The following is an 18,603-nucleotide window of genomic DNA, read 5'->3' as shown; positions in this document are numbered from 1 at the left end:
TTGTAGAGGATCCATGATCTCATTATGGATTTAAAATAAACTTTGTGGATTTTTTTAAAATGGAATAGTGTAGGTTGTTTTTGGAATATTAAATTTTAGGAATATTATATATTTTATTTTAAGGCAGAAGAATATTCTTACCTGGGGTTTTCTTCAGAAATGGCTGCATCTGCGTGAGGTGTAATTCGGAAGGTGTTAAAATTGCAATTATATGGAAGGGGGATGAAGGAAAATAATTGCAATTTTAACACCTTCCAAATTACACCTCACCCAGATGCAGCTGTCCCTGAAGAAAACCCCAGGTAAGAATATTCTTCTGCCTTAAAATAAAATATATAATATTCCTTTAAATATTCCAAAAATAGCTTACACTAACCTTTTTTAAAAAATCCACAAAGTTTATTTTAAATCCATAACGAGATTGCAGATCCTCTACAAGGAAAAATTACAATAAATTATTAACATTTGTCCGATTTTTACGAAAATTAGCAGGTCTCGACTACTTAAGTTGTCTGCCAACTGTTTAAATAAAGTTTTGAGACTTTAGGACCTCCACATTTTTTTTACTCTATGTCCAATAGAAACAGTGCAAGAATCAATTTCACTTCTGCTGCAACTATTGTTAATCTATTAATCTGTGTCCAACCAAGCTAGCAGTTTTCAAACCCTCCCCCCAACATTGCCTTGATAGCATCGGGAAATATTCTTGCACCCTTTCTATTTAAGTGAAGCCCATCCCTGTGTTAACAATATTGTAATATTAGCAAAATAATATTGAGCAGTACAGCTCTGATTCATACTATGTAATAAGGAAGTGAAAATTCAGATTAAGAGGTAGAAATTTATGGGTGTTATAGAGAAATTGTTTTATTTTCAAGGTCGCTATACCGAATGTAAAAGAGCATTAGGTTAAGAGGTGGCAAGGACTAATAACCACATAGGACATTATAATGTGTTGGGATATTAAAAAAGAGGGTCACTATAAAGAGCTTCGACTGTATACGAGTGGTGTTAATTATAGTAATAATGTCAATTTTCAAATTATCTTAATACATGCAATCAAATAAAACACTATAACCTCTACTCAAAGCTGCAAATTTTGACTTTCAAAAAGCTGGAGACCAACATACACAGGAGGAGAAAAAAAGCAGATATTTTTTGTGCCAACACATGTGAAAAACATGAGGATTTTGCAAAAAGCAGGAGTGCTATCCAAGAACAGGAGATGTTTCAAAAACATCAGGAGATATTTTTAAAGTCCATGCTAAACTGAGATTATTAAAATACAGTCATAGGATTGTTTACCCAGTACAGTATACTTTTTATATATTAGCTATTTTTTTTTGTTATTTTGGTTTTTTTTTTTTTTTAATGAGCATTAGCAACTAAGGCCATATTGCTCCGGGAATATGCGGTGGTCATTCCCTGACCTTTTCGCATCCTCCGTATTTGGTGGTGACGGGCTCGAACCCCGGTCTAATCAAGAAGCATGTGCTACACACTGCTGCTCCTTCCCACCTGGCTACGGAGGCCAGGTGAGAAGGAGCAGCAGTGTGGCCTATATATATACAAAGGAGGCCTATATATATACAAAGGGTACTAGGAAAGTTTTGCAATACAACTTTGTTTATTTAACTTTTTCAAAGTAATTTCCTCTACATTCAATACACCTCTCCATCCTCCGAAACCAATCTTTAAACCAGTTCTGCCAAGTTTCACTAGGGAGTAAAGCACACTCGTTGTCCCAAGCCCGTAGAAGGTCCTCATCACTGGAAAACCGCCTCCCTTTTAGCTTCATTTTCACATGCGGGAACAGTGCAAAGTCGCAGGGAGCAAGGTCTGGACTGTAGGGAGGGTGCTCGAGAAGTTCCAGTCCTGTCGTGGTCAAATATTCGGTGCAGGCTTTGGCGCTGTGAGCTGCAGCATTATCGTGATGGAGGTACCAGGTGTCTATTCTTGACTTTGGCCGCAGGTTCTTCATAGATCCAATGACTTTAGGCAGGCATTGTTCAGTATACTACTTAGCTGTGACTGTCTTCTGCGTGTCCAAAACGACACGTTCCACAATTCCACTCGATTTGAAAAATACAGCTATCATTTTCTTCTTTACAGATCGGGATTTTCTGACAATTACGGGTGTGTCGTCATCATCATCAAAGACCCAAACTTTGTTTTGAGCCTTGGTCGGCAGATCGTAATAGTACAGCCAAGTCTTGTCACCTGTCACGATGTTGTTCACATACCGAGATTGTCCCTTATCAAACTTTTTTAACATCTCCCGGCACCAAGTCACACGTCGTGTCATCTGCTCTTCAGTCAGTTGATGCGGCACCCAGAGAGAACAAAGTTTCTTCACGTGCAAATGATCTTGCAGAATCGAACGAATTGCTGGTGCATTTAGGCCCAAAGTATCCTCTATCTGTTGGTAGGTCACTCGCCTGTTTTCGTCAAGCATTTTCCTCACAGCAGTAACGTTTTCCTCCGTAACTGACGTTCGTGGCCTTCCCGGCCTCTCAGAATCCTCCAGAATGAAATTTCCCCTTTGGAATTCTCTATACCACCTGAATATCGTTGTACGATGTGGACAATCATCATCTAGTGCAAGAGTCATTTCTTCTAAGCACTGGTCTATGGTTAAACCACGCACGAAATTATACCGCAAAACTGTCCTTATCTCATTTCGTGACCACGATGCCATCGCAAGCACTTTACACTCTCACTACTAATGAATAACTGAGCCCATCGACTTGGCGCGGCGGCTACTATGCACGTATGAACATGTCTCAACATGCAGCAACAAGCAGCTTCCTGTGATTCATTGTTGCGTCATATTGCAAAACTTTCCTAGTACCCTTTGTATATTAGCTTAACTAAGATTTTTCTGTCTGTGGATTTCTGTTTGAATATAACAGTAGACACCAACTGAATTTTGGTTGCTTCAAGAAAGTTCTGTTGTAGACTTTTCCCTCTTCTGAAAAGTTGAGTCAAAGTTTTGTTCACAACAATGGCTCCTATCTAGACTTGGCTGTGAGGAGCATTTCCAAAGCTTTACCAGAAACAGCTCACAACTCAGTTTTTTGTTTTGAAACCTGACTGAATATTCTCTCACACTCAACACTGCTATAAAGCATTGTTAAAAAGTCAAGTATGTCTTAGGATAATCTGTTATACTTCAAGTTTCCTTGTGCACTTGCCAGTTCCCCAATGAAGTACAAATGTATGACTTTTTCAGTAGAAATGCCTATGACTAAGTTAGAATCATCCTTCTGGTTTAGTCTGCTATGATAATAATTTCCAAAATGAAGTGGAAGATTTTAAAAATGTTGGTAAAATAAATTTGAACATAATATTCTTCAGCACAAAAGTAGAACAAGCATTAAAGGAAAACAAAGGACTTAAATCAGCAGCCATCAGCAGTAATACAGAAAGACAAATGATACTGAAACTGAAGAATAGAAATGATGTACTTATAAATAGCAGAGAAAACATAATTCAAACAGCAGAAGACTACTATAGAGAATTATACAAGGCGTGAGGGAATGATGCCAGCAGTGTGGAAGATGGATCGCAAATCAGTAACACATGACATACCCAATATAATTCATGATGAGGTAGAACATGTTGAAGAAAATGAAGAATTAGAAAGCCCCGGGGGAAGATGAAGTTACTGTAGAGTTGTTAAAACTGGGAGGAAGAGACATGGCACAAAAACTGGCAAGACTCTTCACAAAACACATTAGAAAAGGTATAATGTCTAAGGAGTGGAATAATTCAACCACAGTTTTGCTGCATAAGAAAGGAGATAAATCAGAAATTGGAAATTATAGACAAATTAGCTTGTTATCCCACATCTACAAGTTGTTCACAAGGGTCATTACTAAGAGATTAGAAAGAATACTTGATGAGAATCAAAAGAAGTTGAGAATTCCGTCCTGGCTTTAGGACAGGATTCTCAACTATGGGTCACCTTCACATAATATCAGCTAATGGAGACAGTAAATGAATATAAAACACCATTATGCCTGGTTGTAAATTATGAAAGGGCATTTGACTCTATACAGCACAAGGCAATGTTTCGGGCACTCGAAAGACGGGTTTGGGTTTGGGTTTTATTGGCGCATCAGCAACTGAGGCTATAATGCGCCAAATACCAGTCATATTATAAAAAGTTAAAACATTCAGTGACCTAAGTAGTTAGGCCACTATGTCCAGATATATAATAACAGGTATATAAAAAATAAACCGATAAAGAGATAACAATAACATAAATTTTAAATACAATTAAAAACTTTTATTGATTTAAAATAGTTAAAAACAGCAGACACGTTGTCATTGTCAGATAAAATCTGACTAAGTGTATAAGGTTCAGTCAGATGATTAAAAGCGGTAAAACGGGTGCTGCTAAAATCTGGACAGTCAATTAAAAGGTGTCTAATCGTTAAAATTGTGCCACAGGACACACACACACACACACACACACACATAGGAGGGTCATCAGCCCTCAGCAGAAACGAATGAGTTAAATGACTGTGTCCTATGCGGGTCCGGGCAAGAATAACTTCCTCCTTATGATTCCTGCGCAGACTAGACTGCCACGGTTTAATTACAGGCTTTATATGATATAATTTATTCCCAGTCTGTCTATTCCACGAATCCTGCCATTGGGAGTGTATCTTCTCGTGTATTATTTGCCTGTAGTCTGTATAGGGGACTGACAGGCAGCAGTTATTATTGGGAATTGCTGATTTGGGTGCGGCGTCAGCCAAATCATTTCCCATAATCCCAGTGTAGCTGGGAATCCAGCAGAAGCGGATATCATATTCACGTCCACAGAGGAAGTGAATCTTCTGCTGAATACTAAACAGAACTGGATGAGGATTATATCTCACAGATATTAAAGCCTGTAACATGCTAAGAGAGTCGGAATATAAAATGAACCGTTGGTATTGGCATTTACTAATGTGATCCAAGGCTAACTCAATTGCGTGCAGCTCTGCAGTAAATATGCTACATTCAGAGGGAATCTGCTCCAATGTAGTGCTGTCTATAAAGACAGCAGCAGATCCCACATATGATTCTGACTTCGAACCGTCTGTGTAAACTGGCACAAAGTCAGAATGTTCAGCTCGATGTGCTGAATAAAGCTGCAGGTAGACATATGATGGAGTGTCCGACTTCTCACAATTCCGAAGGGACAAATCACATTTCGGGACATGAGCATGCCAGGGTGGAAGGGGTTGCTTAGGTGTTTGGGCAACCTTGTCTACCTTGATATTAAGTTCTTTGAGTAGCTCTTGGAGACGAATACCAAAAGGACGATTGGCAGTCTTACGGGTATTGTACAAATTTTCCCATCGTGGCTGAAAAACGGATAGCCACGTAGGGTGGTCTGGCAGGGATTTCAGTTTTAAAGCGTACTTTAAAGACAACTGTTTACGTCGAAGCGATAACGGTGGTTCGTTTGCTTCGACGTATAAGCTCTGGACAGGAGATGTGCGATATGCTCCAGTAGCGATACGGAGAGCCTGATGATGGACAGGATCCAGCCATCGAAGGGCACTGTCTCTGGCTGAGGAATATACCTGGGACCCATAATCTAATTTGGATCACACAAGTGCACGGTAAAGCCGTAGAAGGGTGCATCGGTCTGCTCCCCAAGATGTAGAGGAGAGCGAGCGGAGAATATTAAGCCCTCGTGTGCACTTTGTGCGGAGTTGACGGATGTGATCCAGAAATGTCAGTTTTTTATCAAATATGAGTCCCAAGAATTTTGTGTTCGCTGCTACTGGAATAGCATTTTGTCCAAGCCTTAATTCAGGTTCAGGATGAAGATTACACTTGCGACAAAAGTGTACGCAAACGGTCTTCTCCGGCGAGAATCTGAAGCCATTAGCAAGTGCCCAGGAATTCAGACTATCAATGGCTTTCTTCAGTTGTCTTTCAATAACCCTCATGTTGCACGACTGACAAAAAATGCTAAAGTCATCAACATAGAGGGCACTGTTTACAGTTGGAGGAAGTTGTTCTGTGATGGAATTTATTTTGATGGCAAAAAGCGTGACACTTAATACTGATCCTTGTGGTACTCCCTCCTCTTGGCTAAAGGAGCGAGAGAGTGAGGATCCCACACGAACTTGGAACGATCGATTGGCTAAAAAGTTTTGAATAAAAAAGGGGAGGCCCCCTAAGGCCTAGGCTATGTAAATCTTTTAAAATGCCAAATCTCCAAGTTGTGTCATACGCTTTTTCCATATCAAAGAACACCGACACCAAGTGTTCGGGTTTTAGGAAAGCATCCCGGATGGATGCTTCCAATCTAATAAGATGGTCCAAAGTGGACCGGTTCCTTCGGAAGCCGCACTGGATGTTGGAGAGAAGGTCATTTGATTCCAGATACCATATTAAACGAGAATTAACCATTCTCTCCAGGATTTTGCACAGACAGCTAGTCAGAGCAATAGGACGATAATTGGTGGTGACTTTTGGATCCTTTCCTGGCTTAGGAAAGGCAAGAACGATTGCCTTTCGCCAGGAGTCCGGAAACTGCCCTTCAGTAAAGATTCTGTTATACAGAAGGAGCAGACAATCCATAGATTTTGGTGAAAGATATTTAATCATTTCATAATGGATACCATCTGGTCCAATGGCACTTGCTTTGGAAAGAGTGAGGGCTCTTTTCAGTTCCTGAATAGTGAAATCCCCGTTGTAGGGATAAATGCTCTTAGATTTAAAGTTAAGTGCCTGTTTTTCGATTTTATATTTCAGGACCAGGAACTCTGGGGAATACGAAGATGTTGCAGAGATGTTAGAGAATGTTTCCCCAAGAGAATTGGCTATTGCAGTTGCATCTGCAATAGCGCATCCATTATAATCTAGGATTGAAGAAGGGTGGGATGTATATTTTCCCTTCATTTTCCAGATTTTATCCCAGACTACCTTAGAGTTGGTAGACTGGTTAATAGATGATGTAAAACGGATCCACGATTCCTTTTGACTCCGACGGTGGATATATCGTGCTTTGGCTCGTGCACGTTTAAAGGCTATAAGGTTGGTCGTGGTAGGATATCGGCGGAATATCCCCCACGCTTTGTTTTGAGCCTTTTTTGCTGCTGCTGTGCATTGTGAATTCCACCAAGGTTTGGGAAATGGTGGAAACCGGGCAGATGTTTTTGGAACAGCATCCGCAGCTGCTTGGACAATATTTTCTGTGATGTACTTGTGCTAAGATCAAAATTTGCCTGATGTTGGAAGGCAGTCCAGTCAGCCTGATCAATCTTCCACCGTGGTAACCTGAAGGGAAGACATGGTCTCCCACTGTGTAACGAGGTTATCACAGGGAAGTGATCACTTCCGTATGGATTCTCCTCCACTTCCCAAGTGAGTGAAGGGAGCAGAGAAGGGGAGCAGATAGAGAGATCAATGGCAGAAAAAGTACGGGTAGGCATGTGGAAGAAGGTATTTGTTCCAGTATTTAGAAGGGAAAGGTCATTGTCATTTAGCATATGCTCTATGACTCGTCCCCTTCCATTGATGTTAGCACTACCCCACAGGGTGTTATGTCCATTAAAATCCCCGAGAAGTAAGAAAGGGGGAGGCAACTGCATTAGAAGATCATCAAGGTCTCCCTGGGAGATGTCAGTCCCAGGTGGCAAATAGATAGAGCAGACCGTTAATAAAAATCCCACCGTAAGGCGAATTGCAACAGCTTCTATGCTAGTTGTAATTAGCAAGGGCTGCACTGGGGTCTGGTTACCCGCAAGGATAGCCACTCCCCCCATGAGCAGAGCCATCCGCAATTCTATCCTTTCGAAAAATTGTGATGTTGTGCATGGTGGGATCATCATTTGCCTTAAGATATGTCTCCTGCAAGCAAAAGCAAACTGGCTTGTGCTTTTGCAGGAGAGCCTTGATGTCATCAATATTTTGCCGGAATCCACGACATTTCGATTGTAGGAATTTAGCCATTATTTTGGCTTGGTGGGTCCATCAGGCGGCTTCCGAGTTGCTGAGGGCTTACTTTTATCAGTCTTGGGTTTATCTTTTTTGGGGAAGAATGGACACTGTCCCGTGTCTATTTCTTCCTCCGCAAAGAGTTCCAAGACTGAATCTTCGGGTACCTCCTTCTGCTCGACATCCATCTTTTCTTGGGTACTAGGGGGGACTTCCCCTTTTTTATTCTTTTCTTTCATAGTTACCTTTGTTACTTGTGGAGCATTAGGAGGTACCGATATAGGAGTGGCAGCTGATTGGTCCTTCTGCGCAGGTTTTTGAGAACTTAAGAGATAACACGCGATGGGAGTGAAAGACTCCTTTGGAGGAATGGTCATGTCCGTCTGAGTTCCGACGGAACATCTCCCTGCTACCTTCTGGGCGTAGGTAGGTTTGTTGATATTCAGGGGTTTGACTGATTTCCTTGCCTCCTGGTATGATATATTTAGCTTTGCATTCAGCCGTTGAATTTCTTTTTCTTCTTTCCACCTCTGGCATGCTCATGAATAGGCCTTCACAGTTAATACAGGTGGGTTTTGCGGCTGAACATGCTGTTGTTTCGTGGTCCTTTGCACCGCATTGAGCGCATGGACTCCACGGCAGGCCATTTGAGAATGTCCATACTTCTGGAATTTAAAACACCGTAAAGGATTCGGAATGTATGAACGCACTGAACAATTGATGTATCCAGCTTTTATCTCGTCAGGAGGTTTAGGAGAGTTAAAAGTCAGGATAACGCTCCTGGTTTTAACAATTTTTCCATCCCTTCGCGCAGTAATTCTCTTGACGGCAATAACTCCCTGGGGTTTTAATTCGGAGCAGATTTCCTCCTCGGTTACGTCGAGAAGGTCCCACTCCGAAATGACACCTCTCGATGAATTGAGTGTTCTGTGTGGTGTCACTGTTATGGGTATTCCTCCGATTGATGTTACTCGGAGGAGATGTTCTGATTGCCTGTCATTTTTAGATTCAATCAAGAGATCTCCAGAATGAAGCCTCTTAACTGATTTGGGTGAACCTGCTAACCCATCTAACCCTTTTTGAATAAAAAAAGGGCACATTTTACCAATCGTTTTTTCACCGGTGGAGTGTATAATTGGAACATTGGAACAGGCCCTGATGGTACTTCAGTTCGCTGCCTCTTTTTAGCAATAATGCTATCTGAATCTTTCTCTATGCTTTCAGATAGGGACCGGGTTGGGGCCCCTGAAGGAGTTAATTTATCAGGATTCATAAAGTTTTTATATGGTTCAATGCCCGGGCTCCCCACCCACCACGGAGCCCAAAGGGACGTCCACTACCCGGCATGCAATAAATGCGCTTGGGAGTGGAACGCCAGGGCTACCCAGACACCATACCCACACCGCCGCCAGCCTGAATCCTGTCCCTCGGACCATGAGGGTAGGGGCGTGGCATTTACACGGTTGACCCTCGCAGGCGAGCCTACTAGCTGATTGATCCTAGCCGGGCCTTCCAGGATCTCCCGTCTTGTCGAAGCAGGGGGGTCAAAGTGGTGTATTGAAGCTGGGCCCCTCAACCACCAGGATCCCCCTTTCTGAATTTCCATTGGTCGTAGCGCACGGCAAACACGCCGGATTCCATTGATGTAAGCCTGGAACCTGGGCTGTGGGCATTGGATCCCAGTGATGCTAGTCTGGAAGTCCAGCGGCGTCATTGGGAGGTCCCCTCACCACGTACAGGTGCCCACGTCGAGGGGCACTGGAAAGACAAGGCATAGATACTCCATATATTATGATTTTGAAGAAAATATATGAGAGTGCTACATCCTTTATTAGACTAGACAAAGACAGTAGCAAATTTAAAATCGAGAAAGGAGTTCGACAAGGAGACACAATATCTCAGAAGTTGTTTACTGCTGCCCTTGAGGAAGCTTTCAAAAGATTAGACTGGTCGCAGAAAGGAGTCAATATAAATGGAGAGTACCTAAACTTTACGATTGCAGATAACATTGTGGTCATAAGCCACGATCCCAGAGAATTAGAGGAAAATATTAATCAGTTATGCAGAGTTAGTAAGGATTTAGGACTAAAGATGAATATGGCTAAAACAAAAGTAATGGTGAACAAGTATGCCACAGAAAGGAATATGATGATTGAAAGAGCAGTAATTGAAAAGGTGGGGTCATATACTTATCTGGGACAAGTCATTAGCTGTAATAATGATAAATGGCTAGAAGTCAAGAGAAGAATAAATTTTGGATGGACAGCATTCAGGAAATATAGTCACACACTGAGGTGCAATATCTCGATTTGTCTGAAACGTAAAATAATGAACTAATGTATACTCCCCACTATGACTTATGGAAGTGAAACTTGGGCACTCACCAAAAGAATGGAAGAGAAGCTGAGAAGTATACAGTGAAGAATGGAAAGAATTATACTGGGAATCAGACTGTTAGATAAGAAGAGAAACACATGGATTAGGCAGCAAACTCAAGTAAAGGACATTCTCATCAAAACTAAAGAACTAAAATGGTCTTGGGCAGGACACACAGCTCGAAGACATGATGACAGATGGACTAAGAAAATAACAGAATGGTATCCAAGAGGAGCTAGAAGAAAACCTGGAAGACAACAATGGAGATGGACAGATGAAATTCAAGAGTTTGTGGGTAGTAAATGGTTGGCCATTGCACAAAACAGCAGGAATTGGAAAGTTGCTGGAGAGGCCTTCATCTTGCAGTGGATTGAAAATGGCTGATGATAATGATTCTTCAGCATATCTAGGAGTAACGACCTGAGTACATGGATGTGAGGAGGGATGTTATATTAAAGAGTTTTCAGATTTTTAAAAGTTGGCATAACATTTAAAGGAAACAAGCAAATTTCTTTAAGCCAGGAAGAAAGAATGAACAGGCTTTCTGCACAAAAACTAACACACAGAATTAGCAGCTTGCTTACAATTGCTTTTACCAGACATCTGGAATTCAAAAGTTCTTTTTTCTTGTTCACCAATTTGCCTTCTTTCAAAACTTTTGAATCATAAACTGCATTTGAACATGAGCCGGTGCATTCACTAGTCATTGTACTTTTTAAATTTGGTAGCTCTGAAAAGTGCTCATATTATTGCTTTCTCACCACTTCTAAACTTCTCTTTATATACTTGTCAAAGGCTGCCATTGTTCTACCAATCTGGTTACACATTTAACAAAAGAGGAAGCCAGTGTGTACACACATACTTCCCAATCTTTTTTTTTTTTTTTTACTTCAGTGGCATGCATTATTTTAAATTGTTTAAATCTATATTTTCTTTTAGCAGTTCTTTTTAGGTAGTAGTCAGTCTTCACCAAATATTCATCCACTTTCAAAATGAAGACACACAAATCCCTCTTCAGCACACAAATTAATAAGATAACAAGGATAGGACATTACCACCAAGCACTCAATCTCCTCTTTTAATACAGTTGCTACCCCAGTTTTTAGACCTACATAACAGGTGCATTAAAGTATGTAGGATCCCCTTAAGTAACTAAAAAGTTTTTCAAAAGATGTCCAATGTTGTACCTGTCATCTTCAGATGCTGACACCGAGAGCAAGCTGTTTTTGATTTTTTTATTATAAAAAATGTCGTCACCATTGAATATAGCTTGAAATCACTTTGATTACCACCATCTGTAGTAAATGAAAATGGTCTATTTTTCAAAACCTTCTTCTTCTTTCCCTATCTGTGCAATTTCACTAACAATGACTGTTGTTTTTGTTCATCCAAAACTGTATTGTTTTGCTATTGGGAAACATATTTCTAAAAAAATGCCCATGCATGATCAGCACATCTCAGAAGAAGATTATATTACATAACAAAAGATGCAAATAAATATTTGGCACATATTATATTACATTATCATCATGACCACCACAAAATGTAACATATATTTTTGCCTTTGTTTCTATGCACTGCATGCTATCATTAGGCTAATTTTTTTTTGCAAATATCTGATTACATCATGTGTCCTGCCACTTGAAATTGAAAAATTCAAGTGACAGGAAATACAAAGGGTACTAGGAAAGTTTTGCAATACAGCTTTGTTTATTTAATTTTTTCAAAGTAATTTCCTCTACATTCAATACACCTCTCCATTCTCCGAAACCAATCTTTAAACCAGTTCTGCCAAGTTTCACTAGGGAGTAAAGCACACTCGTTGTCCCAAGCCCGTAGAAGGTCCTCATCATTGGAAAACCGCCTCCCTTTTAGCTTCATTTTCACATGCGGGAACAGTGCAAAGTCACAGGGAGCAAGGTCTGGACTGTAGGGAGGGTGCTCGAGAAGTTTCAGTCCTGTCGTGGTCAAATATTCGGTGCAGGCTTTGGCGCGGTGAGCTGGAGCATTATCGTGATGGAGGTACCAGGTGTCCATTCTTGACTTTGGCTGCAGGTTCTTCATAGATCCAATGACTTTAGGCAGGCATTGTTCAGTATACCACTTAGCTGTGACTGTCTTCTGCGTGTCCAAAACGATACGTTCCACAATTCCACTCGATTTGAAAAATACAGCTATCATTTTCTTCTTTACAGATCGGGATTTTCTGACAATTACGGGTGTGTCATCATCATCAAAGACCTAAACTTTGTTTTGAGCCTTGGTCGGCAGATCGTAATAGTACAGCCAAGTCTCGTCACCTGTCACGATGTTGTTCACATACCGAGATTGTCCCTTATCAAACTTTTTTAACATCTCCCGGCACCAAGTCACACGTCGTGTTATCTGCTCTTCAGTCAGTTGATGCGGCACCCAGAGAGAACAAAGTTTCTTCACGTGCAAATGATCTTGCAGAATCGAACGAATTGCTGGTGCATTTAGGCCCAAAGTATCCTCTATCTGTTGGTAGGTCACTCGCCTGTTTTCGTCAAGCATTTTCCTCACAGCAGTAACGTTTTCCTCCGTAACTGACGTTCGTGGCCTTCCCGGCCTCTCAGAATCCTCCAGAGTGAAATTTCCCCTTTGGAATTCTCTATACCACCTGAATATCGTTGTACGATGTGGACAATCATCATCTAGTGCAAGAGTCATTTCTTCTAAGCACTGGTCTATGGTTAAACCATGCACGAAATTATACCGCAAAACTGTCCTTATCTCATTTCGTGACCACGATGCCATCGCAAGCACTTTACACTCTCACTACTAATGAATAACTGAGCCCATCGACTTGGCGCGGCGGCTACTATGCATGTATGAACATGTCTCAACATGCAGCAACAAGCTGCTTCCTGTGATTCATTGTTGCGTCATATTGCAAAACTTTCCTAGTACCCTTTGTATATACAGTACACAAGGCGAACGCATTGCTGTTTTCAGACTTTAGAATACATGGAGAATCAATGTTAATTAACTTCACAATACACAAGTAGAAACAGAGAACATACTATTATTGTATGTTTCTATTTTGAAATGTAGATTGCAACAGCACATCTTATGGCCAATTTGTTAATGAAAATAAGTAGAAATTCACAAAATTAAATAAAACCCAGTTTTAACTTAATTTTAAAATTTTTTTGTTAAAAGAAACTCTTTATCGCTAACTGTATTACAATGGTGAGATGGAGAAGGGTGAAATCAAGTAAAAAAGATGGGTTCTCTGTCATAAATCCAGAGAGTTTGCTATGTCTATTACTCTAATTAAGCACTTTCATTTTTCAATTCACACAAACAAGTAACTTCTCATCAAAATCTTGTTTTGGGAGTGAGCTCTTAATATTCATCTCTTTCCTTCCTTAATGCGGTGGCACTAAATTCTCTGCCTGCATTATTTCTATAATTATAAACTCCATATCTAAAAATTTTTCCAACTTTAGAGCACTTTCCTACTAATTTCTAGAATTGTGATTTTACACAATCCTGAGGATCAGTATACTGTTAAGACTGCTATGAATAGTTTATACAGCAATATTTGCAGGGTTTTGTGGTCTTAATAATTATATCCTTATTTTTATAATTTTAATAATTTGTGTTTTAATATTTTTACTTCCATAATTTACACTAACAAAATACTTTCTTTGGATGAGAAAAAATATTGCTTTTTATAATATCATTTGTAGGATTGTAGGATATTCTATAATGTGTATTTCAAACTGGATGGGAAACAAGGAATTCTGCTGCCAGAAGTGAATATTAGAATCATATCCCAATGGCCTGAGACCACTTGTTACATGGGAAGTAATTCCAGGTTGCAGTAACTTGCTTAAGCACCATTTTCCATTGGTATGAAGGTGCTATGTCTAGCTGCACTGATAATAGGTGCTAAGATTTGTAATCGCATCTAGTTACTGGTTACAGATAAGCTGGGATTTGGTTAAAAAAAATAAATAAATTTTCTGTTTATGCTCCGGCACAACAACCAAGTCAGTAGAGTTTACAATAAATCATCAATACAAATATTTATATCGTATTTAGTAGTCATGGGCTTGAACCCCGGTCACTCAAGGAATGCGTGCTATGCACTCTCGCTCCTGACCACTCGGCTACGTCAGGCCTTTCTAGATTAAGCACTTGTGCTTAAACATTTTTTTTTTTTTTTACAAGAAATTGAGTTAATTATACAAAAAAAAAAAAAAAAAAAAAAAGACAATACCATTATATATATATAAGGTGTGATCAAAAGGTTCAGAGACTGATTTTGTATCATGAAATTGCATATTGTGGAGTTAGAACTTATTGCAACATAACCAGTGACATAGTAACATATGAATCGCTCATTTATCTGCTGTCAGTCTGAATCTGCATATGTTGAATAGAAGGTGTTTTGTGTGTTTAACTGTATTTTAAAATGAATGATTTTACTGAGGCCTCTTCCCCAACAAAAAAAGTAATCAAATGCAAAAAATCATTCTTACTGCACTTTTTTAAGTCACAAGACACTGTTCATCATGAATTTGTTTTGCTTGGTGAAACAGTGAACAAGGAATATTAAAACGCAGTTCTATGGTGATTGCATGATGCTGCTCAGAGAAAACAATCAGAAAAGTTGGCTTAAGGGAATTAGTGTTTGCATTATGAAAATGCCCCTACACACTCAGTGCTTTATATGAGGCACTATATACTGTGGTCACTCATCTGGAAGTACTCACTGAATTTAGACTCAAAATATTTTTTTGTTTCCCAAGATTAAAGCCCCTTAAAAGTCACAGATTGCAATGCCTAAAAATTATTCAGAATGCAACACAGTAATCATCAGCTATTCTAAAAAAGCCCATACAGCATTAAGTTGCTTTGAAGCAGATAGCAGGTAAACTTATTCATTTCCCAAATATGAGTTTGGTCTCTGCACCTTTTGTTCACATCTTGTATATAAATAAATTATTTTTAATGTTATACATTTTAAAAGCATAACATTAATTACCTACCTTTAAAACAATTGGTTGACAACAAATGCTTTCAGGTTTTACAATTTGAATGCTAGGTTCTTTCAAAACTTTCTGTTTCATGCATGACATCTTGTAGCCATATACATCGTCCCAAAAATTCACATATTTCTGAGCATCTAGAAGCAACAGTGTGATATGTTAGACAATGCAGAAGTTTAACAAATATATTGGCTCCTAAACAACCACCACAAAATTACAATTCTCATGTATCCATGCAAATCTGAAGAATACAAAGAAACTTTAATTTCATAATTAATATAAAGTATTAGTACTGCAGAAATGCAAGGAAGCAAAAGCTTATGTAACATAAAAAAAAACCAAAAAAAAAAAAAAAAAAAAAACCATAATTCAGAGCAATATATCCTCCATCATTAGGTTGTATTTAGCTCGTGTCCTCCATGATGGTACAGTGGTGATACCACTCATTTCTAATTTGGAGAGATTTGGTTTAAATACTGTTGGCAATGAGGAATGTTAAAGGCTTCTTCAATCAGTAGTTATCCCATCTCAGGCAGAGGAGTAGTGTTTCACTCCATCGTTATTCTGGATTTTTCAGCTGACACAATTGTAAACCACAACACAAATGCATTCTCCTACAGACATAACATACTGACTGTGGCAGAAGCTCCATATTATAGTCACATGAGGGAAAGACTAGTATCCCCTCCAAACCTACTACCGTGAGCTAACAAGCAGGATGTGTAATTATTATTTGCCTCGTGTGTCTAATCTTTTGAATTTATATGGGTTATATGCAATCAGGAATTTATTTTTATAGCATTTTGGATATTAGCAAAAATTTCTTATGTATGTCTACATGTGAATTATGTGCTTCAGAAATGACATACAGACCAATAAGGAGAAAAGGAGAAGGAGAAAAAATTATCTACTTTACTTTATTTAGCCCCTAATACTTCGATCAAATGATTCTTTTGGATATCTCCTTACACCCATAACTAATCTCAATTTTCTTTTGTATTCTTTTCAGCAAGTCTGCATTCTTCCTGAAGTGCAGTTTATGTCTCTACATATACTAAACACAGCCTAATCATCATCTGTCTTTTTGTCTCTACTGGAAAAGTTCTGTATATTCATTGACATATTTCTTTTTTGCTGTTCTGGTAACCTGTTTACACTGTCAAGAGAAGCACATAGCAGATTGTAGTGTTATGCACTTGCATGCTAAATCAGGCAAACTAAGTAATTTTGATCACAGTTAATACTTACATAGGTAACAATAGCAGTTAATCAAAGAAGAAAAAAATTAAACATATGTTACCATGTAAATATTAGGCTATTTCTGCAAGGGAAACTATTTTAATTTATTTTACAGCAGAAAATAATGCTAAAAAAATTAATAATTACTTGGATCCATATAATGTAAAATAAGGAAGCCTGAAATCTTCATAATAATATCTGAGAGGCATTACATGCAATTCAAACTATGTAATCTATGTGTCAGATTAGTTCAGACAGTGGACTGAAAGTGATTCATTTCCCAGTGGCAACAGCTCTGAAAATTTCAATATGTTTTTGGGGAACTAGGATATATAGTAACTAGATGAATTTTTTGTTGGGAGATAGAAGTAAAAAAGGCAAAAGGATAGCTCTTAGAAGAAGCAAACAGGCTGGGCAAATATTAGTAGCATATCCCAGTAGTCAGAGACCACAGTCATAATAGAAGTAAGAAAGAAATGCAGAAAGATAATTCTTAGAAAATGAAAACTTATGGGAGACAAAGAATTCTACTGCCAGCAGTGAATATTATAAGCATAGCTTAATGGCCTGTGACAACTTGCTGTGTGAGAAGTAACTCTAGCTTGCAGTAAGTTGCTTATGCACTATTTTCCATTGACATGAAGGCGTTATGTCTAGCTACACAATGATAATAGTGCTAAGCTTTGTAATTGCATTTGGTTACTGGTTACAGATAAGCTAGGACAGTGGTGTCCAACCTATGGCCCACGAATACTTTTTATAAGGCCCGAGTGGAAAGTGAACTAAAACATGATCGCCACTGCATGTACAGGCATGCAAGCGTCCAGCTCGACTGTGTCAAACAGGTACATGTGGTTCAGTGCAGTCATATGTACGCTAAATAGAGTTATGTATTTTGATATAGTTTGTTCATTGCATTGAATTAATTATTAATTTGTATTGAATTTAAAAAAAATCATTCTGAAAAACGTTCCAAAAGGGGAAAATCGATTTGGAGCATCGTGTTTTTGATCCAAGGTGGACTGAAGATTATTTCTTCATTGATTACCATGAAAGAGCAGTGTGTTTGGTGTGTCAGGAGACTGTGTGAGTTTTTAAAGAATGTAATTTAAAACAACACTGATTCCAATCATAAATCTTATGATCAACGTAAAGAAGTGCTGAGAAAAGCAGCGTTCAAAGTTACAAAACGAATTAAGAAAACAACAAAACATACTGAAAATGTATCAGTCAAGAAATTTATCTGCTGTAAGTACCATTTATCAAGTTGCACATTTGATCGCTTTTGAAAGTAAGCCATTCAATGATGGTGAATTTGTTAAGCGTTGTTTGTTAAAAGTTGGGGAAAAATTTGTCCGGAGAAACGAACAATGATACAACACATTAGTTTGTCTCGACAAACAATTATGCGAAGAGTAGAAGATACTGGAAAGAATTTGTTCGAACAACTTTTGGAAAACATAAAACAAATGAAATATTTTAGTGTGGCACTGGATAACAATACTGATGTAAATGACACAGCCCAACTCCTCATCTTCACATGTGGAATTAATGATAATTTTGTACCAGTTGAAGATTTAGCTGATCTATAGAGTATGCGTGGAACAACTACAGGTGAAAATCTTTTTGAAAATTTTTGCCAATCTATCGAAAAGTTAGGATTAAATATCAAAAAATATGACTGGTAAAAACATTAGGCTTATGGGTAGAATAACCAAGAAAATGATAGGTATCGGAGCTGAAACTCCGACTGGAATTCACTGCATTGTGCATCAAGAAGCTCTTTATGGGAAAGTATTGGATCTCCAATACGTTATGAAGTGGTTATTTCAACTGTAAATTTTACAAGATCACATGGCTTTAATGTGGCTGTTGAAACATCACCAAATGTTTCAACACAGAAAAAGGGAAACCAATAAAACACTATCAAATATGGAGTGGCTGTTTGATCTTGCAATTCATACATACATTTCTATGAATTTAAATGCTTTAACTACAAAGGAAAAGAAAATTGGTC

At 38.7% G+C, this 18,603-nt stretch overlaps 1 protein-coding gene across 1 annotated transcript in view; it reads right to left on the bottom strand.

Annotated features, from left to right (window-relative positions):
- The window catches only part of LOC150076361 (protein arginine N-methyltransferase 3-like), a 240,780-nt gene that overhangs the window by 75,030 nt on the left and 147,147 nt on the right, over positions 1-18,603 (bottom strand). Inside the window, exon 8 of the mRNA XM_090387332.1 lies at positions 15,348-15,484. Within this exon, the coding sequence (XP_090243458.1) occupies positions 15,348-15,484 (137 nt within the window). The remainder of the gene's footprint in view (positions 1-15,347; positions 15,485-18,603) is intronic.

This window comes from Mastigoproctus giganteus, chromosome 13, assembly GCF_048544385.1.
Source record: "Mastigoproctus giganteus isolate SK-2022 chromosome 13, ASM4854438v1, whole genome shotgun sequence".
Lineage (NCBI taxonomy): Eukaryota > Metazoa > Arthropoda > Arachnida > Uropygi > Thelyphonidae > Mastigoproctus > Mastigoproctus giganteus.
This window is presented reverse-complemented; position numbering and strand designations above follow the sequence as displayed.